General features: G+C 40.4%; 1 protein-coding gene and 1 pseudogene across 4 annotated transcripts in view; one reads left to right on the top strand and one right to left on the bottom strand.

Moving 5' to 3' along the window:
- The window catches only part of WASHC2A (WASH complex subunit 2A), a 55,489-nt gene that overhangs the window by 34,131 nt on the left and 4,864 nt on the right, over window positions 1-16,494 (top strand). Inside the window, exons 20-28 of one of the 4 annotated variants that reach the window (XM_055119115.1) lie at window positions 685-854; window positions 2,616-2,718; window positions 5,700-5,855; window positions 9,915-10,097; window positions 11,981-12,109; window positions 12,224-12,304; window positions 13,269-13,379; window positions 14,366-14,428; window positions 14,765-14,980. In XM_055119115.1, coding sequence (XP_054975090.1) covers window positions 685-854; window positions 2,616-2,718; window positions 5,700-5,855; window positions 9,915-10,097; window positions 11,981-12,109; window positions 12,224-12,304; window positions 13,269-13,379; window positions 14,366-14,428; window positions 14,765-14,980 — 1,212 coding nt within the window. The remainder of the gene's footprint in view (window positions 1-684; window positions 855-2,615; window positions 2,719-5,699; window positions 5,856-9,914; window positions 10,098-11,980; window positions 12,110-12,223; window positions 12,305-13,268; window positions 13,380-14,365; window positions 14,429-14,764; window positions 14,981-16,494) is intronic. The other 3 variants (XM_055119116.1, XM_055119118.1, XM_055119117.1) reach the window with 3 other exon arrangements.
- Window positions 3,648-3,784, bottom strand: LOC129399527 (U2 spliceosomal RNA; annotated as a pseudogene).

The raw sequence follows: 16,494 nt of genomic DNA, 5'->3' as shown, positions 1-16,494 counted from the left end.
CATACTTTGAGATTTTTAAACTACAGAATACTGTTTTTCTTTAGTATTAGGAATTCTTAAAGTTTTGTATTTATTTAAAAATTTTTTGGTTTATTTTTTGGTAATTTATTTAAAAATGTGATTCCAGGGAAGGCAGGCACTCTACCACTAAGCCACATTCCTTGTACTAGAAGTTTTAAATTGTATTCAAAAATTTTAAATTATTTTGTAGGGGTGGGTGCTATTCTACATACCTAGCAGTACTCGGCCTACTCCTGGCATTACTGGGGAAATTATGGAGTGCTGTACCTGGGCCTCTTGCATGCAAAGCCTGACCTCCAGCCCACTGATATTTTTATAATCATTTTTTAACACCCCTCTCATCCCACAGTAATTGTTTATAAACATCTAAAGAAGACAAGTTTCCTCGTTCTAACATAATATAGAATCTTCGAGGGGAGAATATTGCCAGACCAGACAATGTGGGGTGTGAAGCATGAAAAGTTCCATCAAGTCAAAGAACCCAGATGTCTAGATTTTAGTTCTAAGCAAAGCCTTGGGGAGAAACTTAATTCAATAATGAGCCATGTAGTTTAATATAATAAATGTAAATATGACTTGTCTAGCAAACTTAAGTTTTATTTTAGTCTCTGATTTCTTCATCTTAATTGCCTTTGGATTTTAATTTGCATTTTCTATTTTTAGGACCAATGGAGTATTACTGATTCACAGACCAAGTCAGCACCTGACAACAAATCAAAAGGAGAACTTAGAGACCCTGGGGCCACCAAGGTCCAGGAAGCAAAAACAGTGAAAAAAACCAGCCTCTTTGAGGATAATGATGAAGATGATCTGTTTGCTATTGCTAAAGACAGGTGAGATTGTCCTTGTAAAAAATGAATTCAGTGTTTTTGGTAGTGAAATAAGGTGTTTGATGTCTAACTGTCAGTTCTTGGAGGTGGCTTGCTTTCTGTCTGTTAACTAATAGTATTCAGAAGATAAGTCTGTTAGAGACTGGTTCTCTGCAGAGTTTTTCTTTATCACACCAGTTGCTGGTGACCTTCAGCAGGTCTAGATGATTCTGAACATTAATAGTTGGACCAAAGGCAGCAGGATATGTGGAAGGAGCATGGTATAGCATGTTGCCAAATTAACTATGAATTTAGAATAATTTTCCTCTTAGCATATTTTTTTTTCTCTTGAGAGTTTTAGAAATTCATCTAAATTGTGGATTGTGTCATAAAAACACAATTGAGTCAATATAAGTTCTATACAATGGTGTGATGCTCGGGTTACTCCTGGCTCTGCGCTCAGGAATTTGTCCTAGTGGTGCTTGGGAGACGATATGGTGTTCCAGGGATTGAATCCCAGTGGTCTACTTGCAAGACAAGCGCCCTACCCACTGTACTATCATTCTGTTCCCCAAATTTGCTATTTCTGAGTATTGTCATCACTTCACATGTTACCTTTTCTACATTTAGCCCCTGTTATTTTACCTGTGGATCCATCTTTGGCTTCTGGTTAAGAACATGGTACTGGAACCCATGTCTGGATGTATCTGCGCCTAGCACCTGATACTGGGTTTTTAACCTTGCCTGTTTGTTTTTTAATAACCTTGTGCAAATTACCTAATCTGTGTCTAGGTTTCTTCACCTAGGTTTAATAAAAATCATATGATACTTCTCTTATAGGATTGTTGATAGGATTAAATAAAATCCAAATGTGAAATGTGTACCCCCAAAAAAGGGCCAGAGTGATAGTGTAGCACATAGGGCATTTGCCTTGCATACACCAAACCTGGCAATTCCCAGCACCCCATATAGTTTTTCCCTGCCACCCCCACCCCCTTCCCCAGAGTGATCCCTGGATACAGAGCCAGGAGTAAGCCCAACACTCTATCTATTCCTGACTCCCTATTTCCAGTGCTACACTTGGCTGGGTTTCAAATGCATTTGTACATTTCTGTTCCGTAAAAGGGCCTGATTGGTGTTTGCTCTGGCAGACTTTTATTGACCATCAGTAGTAAATGAGGAAGCAGGTGGAATGTAGTGAGGAGAGTTATGTTTAGTGAGATTTTGACTGTGCTTGCCCACTAAGAGAGTGAATACTAAGAGTGAGCAATGATAAGGGGCTCTATTTTCTGCTGCTTTTGAGTGGCTCTGTGTGGAGGGGATAGGATAGGGTAGGTTTAGCGTCTGAAAATAAGAACAGAAGGACATAGGGGCCTATAAAAAGGTGGGGTTAAGTGTTGAAGGAGGCGCCCTGTTAGCACCTGAAAGCAACCTCCAGAACTAAGCACCCTTGCTTCCTGGTTCTATCTTTGCCACAGGAAGTGATGACAGGGCATACTACCTTTGAGAATGCTCAAGTATTGTGTGCCTTGGTCAGGGTAACAGTGGGGCACCTCTGCAAAGTCAAAGGTATTTATGAGGAGGGCTCTGGGTTCTTCAGCATAAGGCTGAGGCTCAGAGACTCATGAGTGGCTAAGTAGAAATTGCACCCACTTCAAAGGTTTTCCTTGTGTGCTTTTAGCTGTGTAAGATTCATAGATTTTGGCATTTTGGTGTTAGGTATGACCTCGAAGGAATCTCGTATTTTTAAAAATCACTTTTGCCTTTACTTGTTTATTTGTGTAGCCAAAAGAAGTCCCAGAGAGCATCTCTCCTCTTTGAAGATGACGCTGACAGTGGAAGCTCTCTGTTTGGCTCTCCTCCCGCACCAGTTCCTCCTGTAGCAACGGTACTTAAAAAAATTAATTTGGTTTGGGGGCTACACCAAGCAGTGCTTAGGACATATTCCTGGCTCTGTATTCGGGGATCAATTCTAGCAGTGCTTGGGGGACCACATGAAGTGGTGAGGATGGAACCAGGGTCCGGCAGATCAGACAGTGCAAATGCAGTGTCCACTGCATTCTCTCTCAGGTTCCACTTGCATCTCTTTGAAGATTAAGAATATATTCATTATTAAAAGAGTTGGGAAAAGTTAAGTTGTGATTTTTGTTTGGGGGCCATATCCGGCAGTGCTCAGGGTTTATTCCTGGCTGTGTGCTCAGGGATCACTTCTGGAGGCTTGGGGGACCATGTGGGGTGCCGGGAATTGGACTTGGACTTGGTTGCATACAAGGCAAGTGCTCTCCCTGTTGTACTGCTGCTCCAGCCAGATTTTTTGTTTTTGTTTTTTAGGTATGAATAGAAACTTCTACTTTCAAGTAATATACCATAATCCCATGAATTGTGAAGGTCTGGGGAATTTAAGAATTCTTTCCATCTATAGTTATTATGATAGTTAGATAAAACAAAGGCCAAAGATAGATAATCTAACATTGCTGAACACCCCTCACATCTGAATTCTACAGTTTGTAAAAGATAATTGCTGCTAGACAACAGTATGTGATATATATATATATATATATATATATATATATACATATATATATATACACACACTTTTTAAATTTTATTAAATCACTGTGAGATAGTTACAAGCTTTCATGTTTGGGTTATAATCACACAACGAACAAACATCCATCCCACCACCAGTGCACATTCCCCACCGTCAATATCCCAGGTATACCCCCTTTTTCCCACCCTCCCCCTGCCTCCATGGCAGACAATATTCCCCATATTCTCTCTCTACTTTTGGGCATTATGGCTTGCAACACAGACACTGAGAGGTCATCATGTTTGGTCCATTATCTACTTTCGGCACACGTCTCCCATCCCAACTTATTCAGAGGACATATCAGATATTAAACTGATAAGAACAGATACTACACTTGATCTTAGCCAAAAGGCCGAGAAGCGATGAGAGGTATTTTTTTTGTGTAGATAACCCACACCCATTTTTTAAAAATTTATTTTTTAATGAATCACTATGAGATATAGTTACAAAACTTAATTGTGATTGGGTTTAGTCATACAATGTTCCAATACCCATCTCTCCACCAGTGTACATCCCACCACCAGTACCCAGACATTTCCCACATCTCCTATCCAGAGCAATTCTTTGTGACTATCTTTGTCATAGTGGTCCCTTCTCTACCCCAACTGCCCTATACCCCAGCCCTTGAGACAGGCTTCCAACCATGGACCGATCATCCTGGTCCTTGTTTCTACTGCCCTTCGGTGTTAGCCTAGATCATTTAAAAATTTTTTCTTTTTCGACCCATATCATCATACCTGGCAGTGTTTGGGGGATCCTCCCAGCTTGATATTTGGGAGGCTATGTGGTGCCAGGGATTGAGCCCCAGACTTCTACCCCTTTACACTATTGCCACCCACCGCATCCACTCAACCTTCCAACATTTTAAAGTTAAAATACTGTAACTTCTCCAGAAATTAATTTCATTTTGAAAGTAAATTATGTTTAAGAAGTTTTAAAATCATTAGTTTCAGTGACATTTTTCTAGGTTAAAGGAGAATATGGTATATGTTATATGAAGGGAGAGTATGGTGCATTATAAAGTCATGTATTCCATACCCTGATGAACTTGCGTTGAAATCATAGGTAGTTTTCAGTGAGTCTAGCACATTCCACATTTTTTTGTTTGAATCCTTCCAATTTTTCCTTCTTTTGAAACACTTGCATATAAGCATCGTCACTAGCTGATAATGATCTTTTCAAATCGACAGACAGCTGTACGATGGATTTTAGTGTATAGCTGAAAGAAGTAAGTACTGGATAAAGAGATAAGTTAGATTCATATCAGTGAAGCAGTTTATTAAGGAGAACAGAAATATACACACATCACATATGTATATATACATGTATATATATATGTATATATATATATCTGGATGGAGGATGGTTTGGGCCACACCCTGTTGTTCTCAGGACCTACTCCTGTCTCTCTACTCAGTGATCACTTCTGTAGGGCTCGGGGCACCCTATGGGGTACTGGGAATTGAACCCAGATCAACCACGTGGAAGGCAAGTGCTCTAGCCACTGTACTATCACTCCAGCCCCAAAGAGCAAATATATCTTTATTGGTGACTACTAGCTAAGCCTGGCTTGAAAATAAGGATTTGCTTATATAGACAGGAGTAGGATGTAGAAGTATGAAAGCTTACACTGAGTTTAAGGAATAGTGAGGGGCCAAAGCAATAATATGGCTGACAGGGTGTTTGCCTTACACATGGCTAACCCAGGTTTAACCCTGATATTCTATATGGTTCTCCAAGCCTTGCCAGGAGTGATTCTTTGGGCGCCCCCAGTGGCCCCTGCAGGTGGGCCTTGGTAGATGGATCAAGGGTTACAATGAGGCAGCAGTTGATGGCCGCAGTCAGCATTTTCTTAATGCAGACTGTAGGTTTGAGGTGGGAGATGATGTAATGTGGGGGTTATATTTTAGCAAGACACATGGAGCTATATTCTATGACTGAACTCTAAAAGGAGAGATGCCAGTGAGACTCACAGTTGTGTGGGTGGCAGAGGGAAGAATTACTCAAAGGCGGTGTCTGTGGAGTTAACAGACACAAGTTTGAAACATAGATAGACGCATAGAGACATGGTGGCCAAAACTCCAGTGCTAAGCTTGCAAGTCTGAGGAAGTTGTGTTTATTGCTTTTTTTTTCTACTTATGTCACATCCTTAACCTGTGCTGCCACTCAATAGAGGAGACTGTGGTTTTGACTTGTTCTGTACATTATTCTACGCTTTGTGAGTCAGGCACACATTTGTTCTTATTTTAATTTGAGGATGTCATTCATTCTCATGGTAGAAAAAAGAGACTGTCCCTGAAGGACCGCCTTTGCTGTTCAGTGATGAAGAGGAGAAGGAGGCACTGACGGGAGAGCCACCTGTGGCTAAGAAAGATATAAGTACTAAAGACTCACCAGAATTGGGGCGAACTCCTATGGCCGAAGAGTCAGAAAAGGTGAGCTTTTTATCCTCTGTGTGCTTTCTTGTGTTTGTGCCACACCCAGCAGTGCTCAGGCCTTACTTCTGGTTCTGTGCTCAAGGATCACTCCTGGCAGGGCTGTGGGGACGGTATGTGGTACCAGGGATTGAGCACAGGTCAGCTACATACAAGGCAAGCGCCCTACATACTGTACAATTGCTCTAGCCTTTTTGTGTCCTGATGCTTTTTGTCTCTTGAATATTCTTATGAAATACACACCTATGCAACGTTTACATTTGTCTGCCACCAAACATCTGTGTTTTATTTATTTATTTATTTAAAAATTTATTTATTTTTGGGGCTGGAGTGATATCACAGCGGGTAGGGCATTTGCCTTGCACGCGGCTGACCCGGGCTCGAATCCCAGCATCCCATATGGTCCCCTGAGCACCGCCAGGGGTGATTCCTGAGTGCATGAGCCGGGTGTGACCCAAAAAGCAAAAAAAAAAAAAAAAATTTTATTTATTTTATTGAATCACCATGTGGAAAGTTACAAAGTTCTCAGGCTTATGTCTCAGTTATACAATACTCAAACACCCATCCCTTCACCAGTGCCCATATTTCATCCCCCAAAATCCCAGTATACCTCCCAACCCCTGTCCCCCCACCCCCCTGCCTGCGTACTTGGTAAATTTCACTTCATTTTCTCTTTACCTTGGTTACATTCCATATTTCAACACAAAACTCACTATTGTTGGAGTTTCCCCCCAGGAAAGACAGCCCTACTGCCAAGGAAGCATTTGATAATTAGTTTTCCATTGCTGAGAATGGGGAGATACAAAGTCCCGCTGTTTCAAGTACATAAATTTTTTTTTCCTCCTTCCCGTGCCACCAAGTTCGTGCCTGCTTAATAAATAGTCCTCATAATATGGTTGACGCCACGCCACCCGGCAAGAAAAAATGATATTTTCCTTCCTCGGCCGGTGTGGGGCTATGGCTTAGTTCACAGTCTAGGGACATGGCTGTAAGCAGTTTCTAGAACCAAAAGTAGTCTAGATGGCCTCCGGATTCTGGTTGATCAGCAGCAAAGCAGCCACACAAAAGTGTGGCCACCCGGGTCAAATCTCAGTGGAGCGTGTACTGGTATTGGCCCAAGACTGCCCAAGCATCCTGCTGTTCCAAGTACATAGTTTTTGTTTTGTCTTTTTTTCCTTCCCCTTCCTGTGCCACTAAGTTCGTGCCTATTTAATAGACCTCATAATATAGTGGACACCACGCTGCGTTTCTCCCTGAAAAGGGAAAAGAACCGAGAAAGGAGGATATTTCCTCACCTCGTCCAGCGTGGGGCTTTGGCTTAGTTCACAGTCTACAGAAATGGCTGCTACTTTGATTACCTTCAATATTTCAACAAAAAACTCAGTATTATTGTTTGGAGTTTCCCCTCACAGTCAGACCTCCTAAAAAGGAACCGTTTGACATTGCTGACAATTAAAAGATAATTAGGTTTTGGATTTTTGTATGAAGTCCAGGGACAATTCTGCCAGATATTGCATCACTGCAAGCTTTTCCTTCCCTTTTGTGGTGCTCATATGATGGAGAAGCCTGGAGAGAGAAATCTTGCCGCACTGGCACAGCATGGGGCCGTGGCTCAGCTCACAGTCTGGAGGCATTTCTGCGAGCTGCTCGTGTCCAAAGTAGTTCAGTTGCCTCCAGGCTCCTGCTCGAGCAGCAGCAGAGAGACCCGTACCCGCGTGGCGCTGCGTTTAAATATTGGCAGAGGGTGGGTCCGGCAACCCCGCCCCCTGGGATCTCTCGTGCTTCCCTCTGGTACCTCCATTTTGTGTTCTAAAAATGGGCAATCGCCACGTTGTGCCCAAGAAGGAAGAGTTGAGAGAGAGAAATCTTGCCCTGCTGGCGCCGCATGGGGCCGTGGCTCAGCTCACTGTCTGGAGGCATTTCTGCGAGCTGCTCGTTTCCAAAGTAGTTCAGTTGCCTCCGGGCTCGTGCTCGAGCAGCAGCAGAGAGACCTGTGTTTTATTTTTTGAAAAATTTGAGCACACTGTAAAGTTTGAAGAAAAAAAATCTCTGAATCCACCATCAGGGAACCCTTCGATGGGCTCTTGTCGAGGCTCTCTTGGCGTGTGTGCACACACTATATGTGTGCTTGCTGTTGAGCGTTGTCATTGTGTGTCAACTTAGCCTTTTCTCTTTCTGATTTTGCCTTTTCTCTATTTTGCCTTCCTTTCTCCAGTGTGTTCTTTCAAAGTTAACTTCTTCATTTTGGTTTTCTTTCTGCATATCTGCTCTTTTGGAATTGTCCTCCTTTCCGTACTTTCCTGCCACCCTTAATTCCTTCCTAGTACCTACCAGTTCTTGGATTAAAATGGAAATTTTTTAAGAGCTGTATTTTCTGTTTTACATTTACTTAATGTTGGCTATAAATTTGAGCCAAGTGAACTGTATCTGCTAAAACCCCAGCTTCCTCCTAGATGGTCTGTCATCTCCTGAAAGAAGTCTGCTGACTTTTGGTACTGACTACAAAGTTGTACTACTGACTGAATTGGGAATCAAAGATTGCCTTTCACCTCCAAATTACCTCTTTCTTTTTCATCTTTCTTGTATTCTGTGCTTTTTTTTTTTAATTTATTTTATTGAATCACCATGTGGAAAGTTACAAAGTTCTCAGGCTTATGTCTCAGTTATACAATGCTCAAACACCCATCCATTCACCAGTGCCCATATTCCACCACCAAAAACCCCAGTATACTTCCCACCCCCACCCCCCACCCCCATCTGTGTAACTGATAAATTTCACTTATCTCTTTACCTTGATTACATTCCATATTTCAACACAAAACTCACTATTGTTGTTGGAGTTTCAACACAGACTCACTATGTATTCTGTGCTTTAATTACTTAGATTGAAACCTCTCTTAGGACTTTCGTGAACCTACGACATACACTTTTCTCATCGAGGCTCCTTGGATATCTGTGATACAGTGATGCATTTCATATGTACCAGAAGTTGTGTGATGGTCTCTTATTTGCATTGGGGACCTTTTCTGTGTTCCTGTAGTTCTGCAGTTCCTAGTAACCCCAGTCATTGCTCATTCCACACTTGAATTCAAACTACTTGTTGTACTGCTCAGAATAAGCTGGTGCCACTGAGCTTGCTTGAGTATGAGCTACTTGAGAATTGGGGCCAGGTTTGTTTTGCTCACTACTGTCGTAGTTAGCCTATTACTGGCACAGAGCAGGCCTTTTCAAATTACAGTTGTCTTTGAAGCACCATGTATTTTCAGTTTAGCCACTTTGAAATCAGGATACATCTCACAGTCAATGGCACGTTTAATGGGGAACCAATTTCTCTTTCTTGTCAGCCCATAATAGTAGTAGTGATTTTATGAAGAATGAGATCTGACTTGAAATATGGTAATTGCTGAATAAAAAAGTGTTCTACTTTAGAATCGTTTGAGAGACCCTCCTAATTGGATGATTAAATATAAGCCTTTTATAATTTGTTCTGATTTTTGTCAGTTGGGTTTCTTTTTGGTATTTATATATTAAATATTAGGAAGTAGAAGATTCACCCCCAATGATTGGCATATATGTTGTCTCTGTGACTTAGATTGTAGTTTATAGTTAGAATATATAAAACATATCTTAGTAAGAAGGAAAAACCTATGACTTTAAACTGATTAGGAAAGTTATCTTTGACTATGGATTATTTGTACAGGATTCCATTTGGATATCTTTTAAAGAATTCACCTTAGAGTAGTAGAGAGAGCTCAGTGGGGTGGTATGCATGATTCATATATGGAAGACCCAGGTTCTAGGTCTGGTACCACTGCAAGACTGACCCCTGAACATCACTGAAGTAAACCTGGACATTCATAAAATAAACCAGACAATAGAAAGATAATAGTCCTTTAAGAGATACTTTTAAAAGCCTGGTTCTTTATTCCTTGGAAGTAGAAGTGATTTATTAGCTGCTGTGCTCTGAAACATGCAAATGTGGAGCTTGGGAAGTTCTATGATAAAATTTTTATTTCCTTAAGTTTATTTCTTATATATTTTCCTCATTTTCATTTTCAGGAAAGACTTTTTAATGTACCTACTCAAGAGGCAACCAAGCATTCCGATTTATTTTCTTCATCGTCTCCTTTGGAAAAAGGAACCAAAACTAGAACCAAAACTGTTCTTAGCCTATTCGATGAGGAAGAAGATAAAACAGATGATCTAAATAGCATCCAACCTCCAAAGAAAGAAGCAGGAAAGGTGAGCAGAAAGAAATGAAGTTTCAAGTCTTTAGAAGTGTCAAAGAATTTCATTTCATGGTCAGTTTTTGAGTCACAAAGAAATAAGGATTTTAAATAACAGCCGAGAATTGGTAAGGATATAGAGAAACTGGAACCTCCATTCATTTCTGTTGTGAATATAAAATACTGCAGCCAGTTGGTAAAACATTTTGGTATTTCTTCAGATCATTGTTATAGGTAGATACCACAGGACTTAGTAGCTTTACTTAGAGGTAAATCCAAGAGAAATGAAAACATGTTCACATAAAAACTTTAGAGTAATGTACCAACAACATTTTTCACTTAGCCAAAAATATGGAAACAACTCAAATGTTAATTGATATAAAGTAAAATAATGCGTATGTCCATATAATGGAATATTATTTTATTAAAAAAAAGAATCAGTAATACAAGCTATAACGCAGATGAACTTTGAAAACATGCCTGAGTGAAAGAAACCAATGACAAAGACAAAATATATGATTCCATGTATTTGAAATATGCTGAATAGAAAAATAGAATAGAAAAATCCATAGATACAGAGAGTAGATGGTAGTGGGTAATGGGGAGAGACTGCTAATAGACTTTCTTTGTGGGGACTGAGTAATCTAAACCTAGATTGTGGGTGTGTTTGCACAACTGTGGATGTGATAAACATTACTTAGCTATGCATTTTGAGTAGTTGGGCTTATAAAATCCTAATAGAGTTTTTTTTTTTTGATTTTTGGGTCACACCCGGCGATGCACAAGGGTTACTCCTGGCTTTGCACTCAGGAATCACTCCTGGGAGTGTCAGGGGACCAAATGGGATGCTGGGAATCAAACCCAGGTTGGCTGCATGCAAGGCAAATGCCCTACCTGCTGTGCTATTACTCCAGCCCTTAATAGAGATGTTAAAAGGAAAGTTCAGTTTGTGGCCAAAGATTGCCAGCGCTTTTTTGGTAAACCAAATTGTAGGCATATTGATTTCTTCATATTGATTTCTGCAGAAAAGGAAGTTTCATGACTTTTTGGTAACATTATTAGCACAACTATGTTTATGAGAGCTACACCCAGTGTATAGGAATAATTTGCAATCCATTTCTTTCAGTCTTTTAGTGTATATTCAAGCTTCATGCTATGTTGACTTTGTAGTATGATTTTCAGGATTATGAAAATTCTCCCTGTTTTTGTGAAGTGTAACCATCTATTCAGTAATAATAATTACTAGTTCACTTTTGATGTGACATGCTTTGAAGTGGGTTTTAATCTGGGGTTGTGATGCTGGAAGAAATTGAACTTGATATTTTTATGTTAATTAATTGGCAAGTGTGAAGCATTATAGTCTCAAACCAAGTGATGTCAATATTTTCAGTGTGAGATTTGATTCAAATTTGATGAAATTATGTGGAGTCTGAAGGTAGCAGGGATAGCAAGTAGATGGACATCTTAGAAATTTAGCTGGCCTTCCCAGTGCCAGGTCTGAGGGTCCTACTAAGTTAGTGATACATTCATGACAGCTTTATGTAGTCCCTTAGTGTTAACTCTGCTATTTCTTCTTTGTCAAGGAGGTAGAGAGAACTTGTTTTATTTGGTATCTTTATTTTCAAAATATTTCTCCGTACAGAACTGCTGGATTGTTTTGTATATGTTTTGTATAGCTATACACATGTTCTCTATAATTTTGGGTAAATCCATACTATTCTGATGTGTGAAAGTGTCCTTCTCTTTCTGAGTGGCACTTTGACTGTGTCCAGCCTTGAGCCATTGTAAGGAGATGCTTCAGAGGATGTCGGTGTTTTCATCTGTGCACCTGCAGTATGATTTCTTTGAGATAAGTCTGAGACGTCTAAGCCCATACGGATTTTCCATTTTTTCCCTCAGAATCCTGATCCTGATATCCGCCCTAAGAGCACAGGTGTCTTTCAGGATGAAGAGTTGCTTTTCAGTCACAAGCTCCAGAAGGACAATGACCCAGATGTTGACCTTTTTGCCAGTACCAAGAAAACCAGGGTCAGTCTGAAATGGTGACTTTATTAATTGTGTTAGATATTATCTTAGCAGCTCATCTTACTCTAGAAATGTTTTTGTTTTGGATATTGACCTTGAGTGTTTTGTCTGTTGCAGTTGTTGGCGCCAAGTGTCGGGAGCCTGTTTGGGGATGATGACGATGATGATCTTTTTAGTTCTGCCAAGTCCCCATCTTTGGTACCTGTCTTTTGTTCTCAATTCTAGGGTGTGTGGCAAAATCTCTAGGAAAGGAAAATTAATGTTCAGTAATACCAGAGGTTCCCAAACTTATTTGGCTTGGTTTCCAAACTTACTGGCTTACTGCCCTCTTTTCAAAAAAAAAGAAAAAAAGAAAAATCCCATGACTAGTTGCTCCCCTGGAAATTACCTTCCTTATGTGAACAAACGGAAAGCACTCCCCAGTTGCTCCAGAGGCCTCTTTCAGTCCTTGGTCCTGCAATATTGTTTTAACACCTGCTTCCCCCTCTTCCTGGGGGCAGTATTGTCCACAATGGGAAACTGAACTATAAGATTAAGGAAACTACATAGAGAACCGTGATGCTTACTAGTAATTGAGCAGCTAATCGAACGCTGTTGAGATTATTGAATTATACCTATATTATGACCTCAACATAAAAACATCAACAAATGTAGACTTTCTTACTTTGTTATAAATTGTTTGATTTTTTTAAGCTATTTAAAGGGCAGTGCATACAATGCAGTGAATGATAAAATATTGTACTTTTCATTTACAAAAACTTTAAATCTGAGTATTACCCTGTAGTACTCAGGTCACTTTTTTCTTGCTGCTCCAGTAGATTTTATTTGAACCATCTTCTTCTTATAAAATAAAAAGATGCAGTCTTTAGGAAGCTATTTCTGAAATGACACTTTAGATTTAGTTCGATTCTTCTTTGAGAAATGACTTTTAAGACGTAAAATCTAGGGGCTGGAGCAATAGTACAGCATGTAACATTCCTGCCTTGCATGCAGCTGACCTGGGTTCAATCCCCAGCATCCTATATAGTCCCTCAAGCACCACCAGGAGTGCTTCCTGAGTGTCGAGTCAGGAGTGACCCCTAAGCATCACTGAGTGTGACCCGACCCCAAAACAAAACAAAAAATACTTGAAAGTCAGATTTATTTACTATTGTTCTTTAAGATACCAGAGAAGAAGAAAGTGGTGAAAAAAGATCACTCAGTTTCATCTTTAAAGAATCAGAAACATCCTGAGAGCAAAGAAAAAAGCATGTGGAAACCGGAAACACCTCAGGTTAGAATTGATCTGTTTAAGAGTTTTCAAGTCTTTTGTGTTTCAGTACAGATTAACTCGACCATTCAGACCCAAGGTTATTTTTGAGTTCTCTTAATTTGAGGAGCAAATAGTATCCAGGAATCCAGAATCTTTACTTTCTTTACTGAATTTAATTAAAGCTTTATATATGTATCTCTTCTCTCTGCACACCACTAGGAATCTATTTTATTTTTGAACTGTTGATTTGACCAAATTTGATCCCAAGATAGAATTAAATATGGTAGGATGAAGAATTATTTTCCCTCTTGAACTTCCATTTCTTCTTTTGGACTTCCTCAAAATGGCACAATGACATTAAAGTTAAATGTGTAAGTTTCACATGATTTCTTGATTCTCCTCGTTAACTTTTATGCAGTCACTCAGGTCTCCATCCTCAGAGTCTTCTCTATAAAGCTCCTGAGAACACAGGGTTGGAGAGCAAGTTCTGATTCTGGCTCATGGTAGACCCCGGGTGTCTCACTGAATGAGGCCTCTTGATTCTCAACTATGAAGACCAGGCACCAGGCCTAGTGTGTCTCAATGACTTATCCCAGGGGTCAGTTTCTTTCTCCTCAGCCACTCAGCTTTAGGTGGATTCCTGTATGGTCCATCATATTTGCTGTATGAAAGCGGCCTGGTAATACTGCAAACTGCTCAGGTTTTTGGTGCTGTAATACACTATAACTTCTAAGAATCTTATTCATGATGTGTTTCCTTTTATTCCATGTATCTGTAGTCTGACAGCTTTTCTGCTTCTGTAACTGTTAAAGGGGTATATGTCCTGTATTACTAAGGAAATGTTTTGAGGACCCAGGAGAGATTTGAATGCCTTTTGCCATTATAGGTTTTAAGACTATGACAACTTTACTCCACCACAGTTTTATTTATAGGCGTAAGTTATAATTGGAAGATACTTTTCTTTCTATTTCTCTAGTGAAGTTTTAACTGAATGTAATTTCACACAGGACTCGCCAGATCCCGCTCCATTTAAAACCAAAGAGCCATCCTCCCGGATCTGGAAAATACAAGTAATTATTATACCTCTGGAATCTTCATTGCCTGCCTTGTGGCATCTATAAACTTTTTTGGATTTTTACTTGTCAGCTTCTGCCAGGCATTTTCTCATTTCTTCCCCATCCTCTGATTGCTGCTTCTTGTATGCAGTGCCTAACATCTGTTCTGGGAGCCCAGTGGTGGAAACTCTGTTTTTAATTCTAATCTGAGTTTGGGAGAATTCCCTGCATTCCTCTTTCACCTCTCATATCATACGTTGCACATACTGAATCGCTTGTGTGTCACAGTAATAACGATAGGCTGTAGAGTTTGAGAAAACATAGGGGGTAAGTGTGATCTTTCTTCTCTAGGCAAATTTAGCAATTAACCCGGCAGCCTTGCTGCCTGCTGCAGCTCCCCCCCAGATGCCTGGAGTGAAGCCTGTTTTGCCGGAACTGGGTTTTCCTTCGTCTGAACCTGGGAAGATTCACAGTCTGGAAAGTATGCCCACTGTTCCTGAGAGTGGGGAGGTCGGCGTGAGTTTTGATCTTCCAGCTCAGGCAGATACTTTGCACAGTGCAAACAAGGTAATGAAACCATCTTTGCTTGCTGGCTTGCTAATTCAACCAGAGCACCTTGTGTGTTTATCCCTAGAGCATCAGTTACACACAGTAGATTGACCCTCAATTCCCCATTTGAAGGAGGTACTTCATCTTTCTTCAGTTTCCCTGTTACGTTCTGCTTCTTTGACACTTTGCCCTTTTCCCCACGGCCTGCTTTTTTTACTTTTACTTCTGCTCATTAGGTGCAATGCAATTCCACTAACTCCAGGCTTTCCTCATTACAAATGGGTGGTGGTGGAGGTGGGGTCTTTTGAACACAAAGTAGACAGTGGCTTTCCTGTGCTGGCTCCTCACTGTTTGGAGAACATTTGAGCTCTTTGATTTGCTGTTGATGCCTCTTTATATCAATGCTAACCGAAGTCTTCAGCTCCCCCATCAGTTATCCCTCACTGTCCACTAAATTCCAGTTACGCTGGATCCCATTTCCTGATCACACTCTCTGTCTGACCTGCTGCTGCAGGTACTTCACTCTGCTTCCTCTCTCAGGAATGCTCATCAGCAGCCCTGTTCATGCTCCTTGTGTCTGTGCTGTTTTCCCTCTTGCTTTCCTGTCTAGGGCTCAGCTTAGATCCCCTGGAATAATTCCCGGACCATGGTCCCCTCACAGGGTTGCATGAGACTACATGATTGTAAACTTTGGAAGGTTATGCTTTTATTTCAGGAGATTCAATTTCCCTACCCCCTCCTATCCAGTCTCCCTACTCTCGAGAGTACTTGATCTCCACAATTTAGTAAGCCCAGGCACTTATATTTAAGTATTTTCAACCCTATTTTCCTTGTGAAGAATGAAACCTCCTCTCCCACTTGTAAAAATTTATTTGGCTTTGGGACCACACCTGATGGTGCTCAGTGACCACTTCTGACTCTGCTTAGGGAACCATATGTGGTGCCAGAATGGAACCTGGATTGACTGTGTGTGGGCAAGTGCTGTACCACTGTATTATCTTTCCATGCCTTTCCCACTTTTTTATTTGATGTAACATTGATTTACATTATTGTATTTGTTTCAGGAATCCTATCTCATAACTAAAGTGCTAAAATCTCCCTGCATATATTGGGTCTTCTGCCCTTCCCATTCTCCCTTCCTCTCTGGCAGTTTAGGTTCTCTGGTCAAACTCACGGTGGTTTTTTGTTATCTGTTCTCTTGTTTTGTTTTATCCCACATACGACTAAAACCATCCGGTATTTGTCTTTCTCCATCTTAATTCATCCTGCTCTATATCTTACAGTTCCATCCATGTTGATGCACATGTCAGGTATTCCCTGTTTTGTATTGTTGAATAGTATGAGCGGCATTCCATTGTGTATGTATAGCACAGCTTCTTTATCTATTCATCCTTTGTTGGTCACATGGCTTATTTCTTTACCTTGCTAAATAACAGTGTGAAGAAAATTTACATATTTCCTTTCAGATTAGTATTTTTTACATTCTTTGGATAGATACTTAGGAGTGAAATTTCTGGATCATAAAAAAGTCT

Source organism: Sorex araneus, chromosome 11 (assembly GCF_027595985.1).
Source record: "Sorex araneus isolate mSorAra2 chromosome 11, mSorAra2.pri, whole genome shotgun sequence".
Classification (NCBI taxonomy): Eukaryota; Metazoa; Chordata; class Mammalia; order Eulipotyphla; family Soricidae; genus Sorex; species Sorex araneus.
The sequence above is the reverse complement of the archived record's forward strand: the minus strand, read 5'-3'. Positions and strand labels throughout refer to the sequence as shown.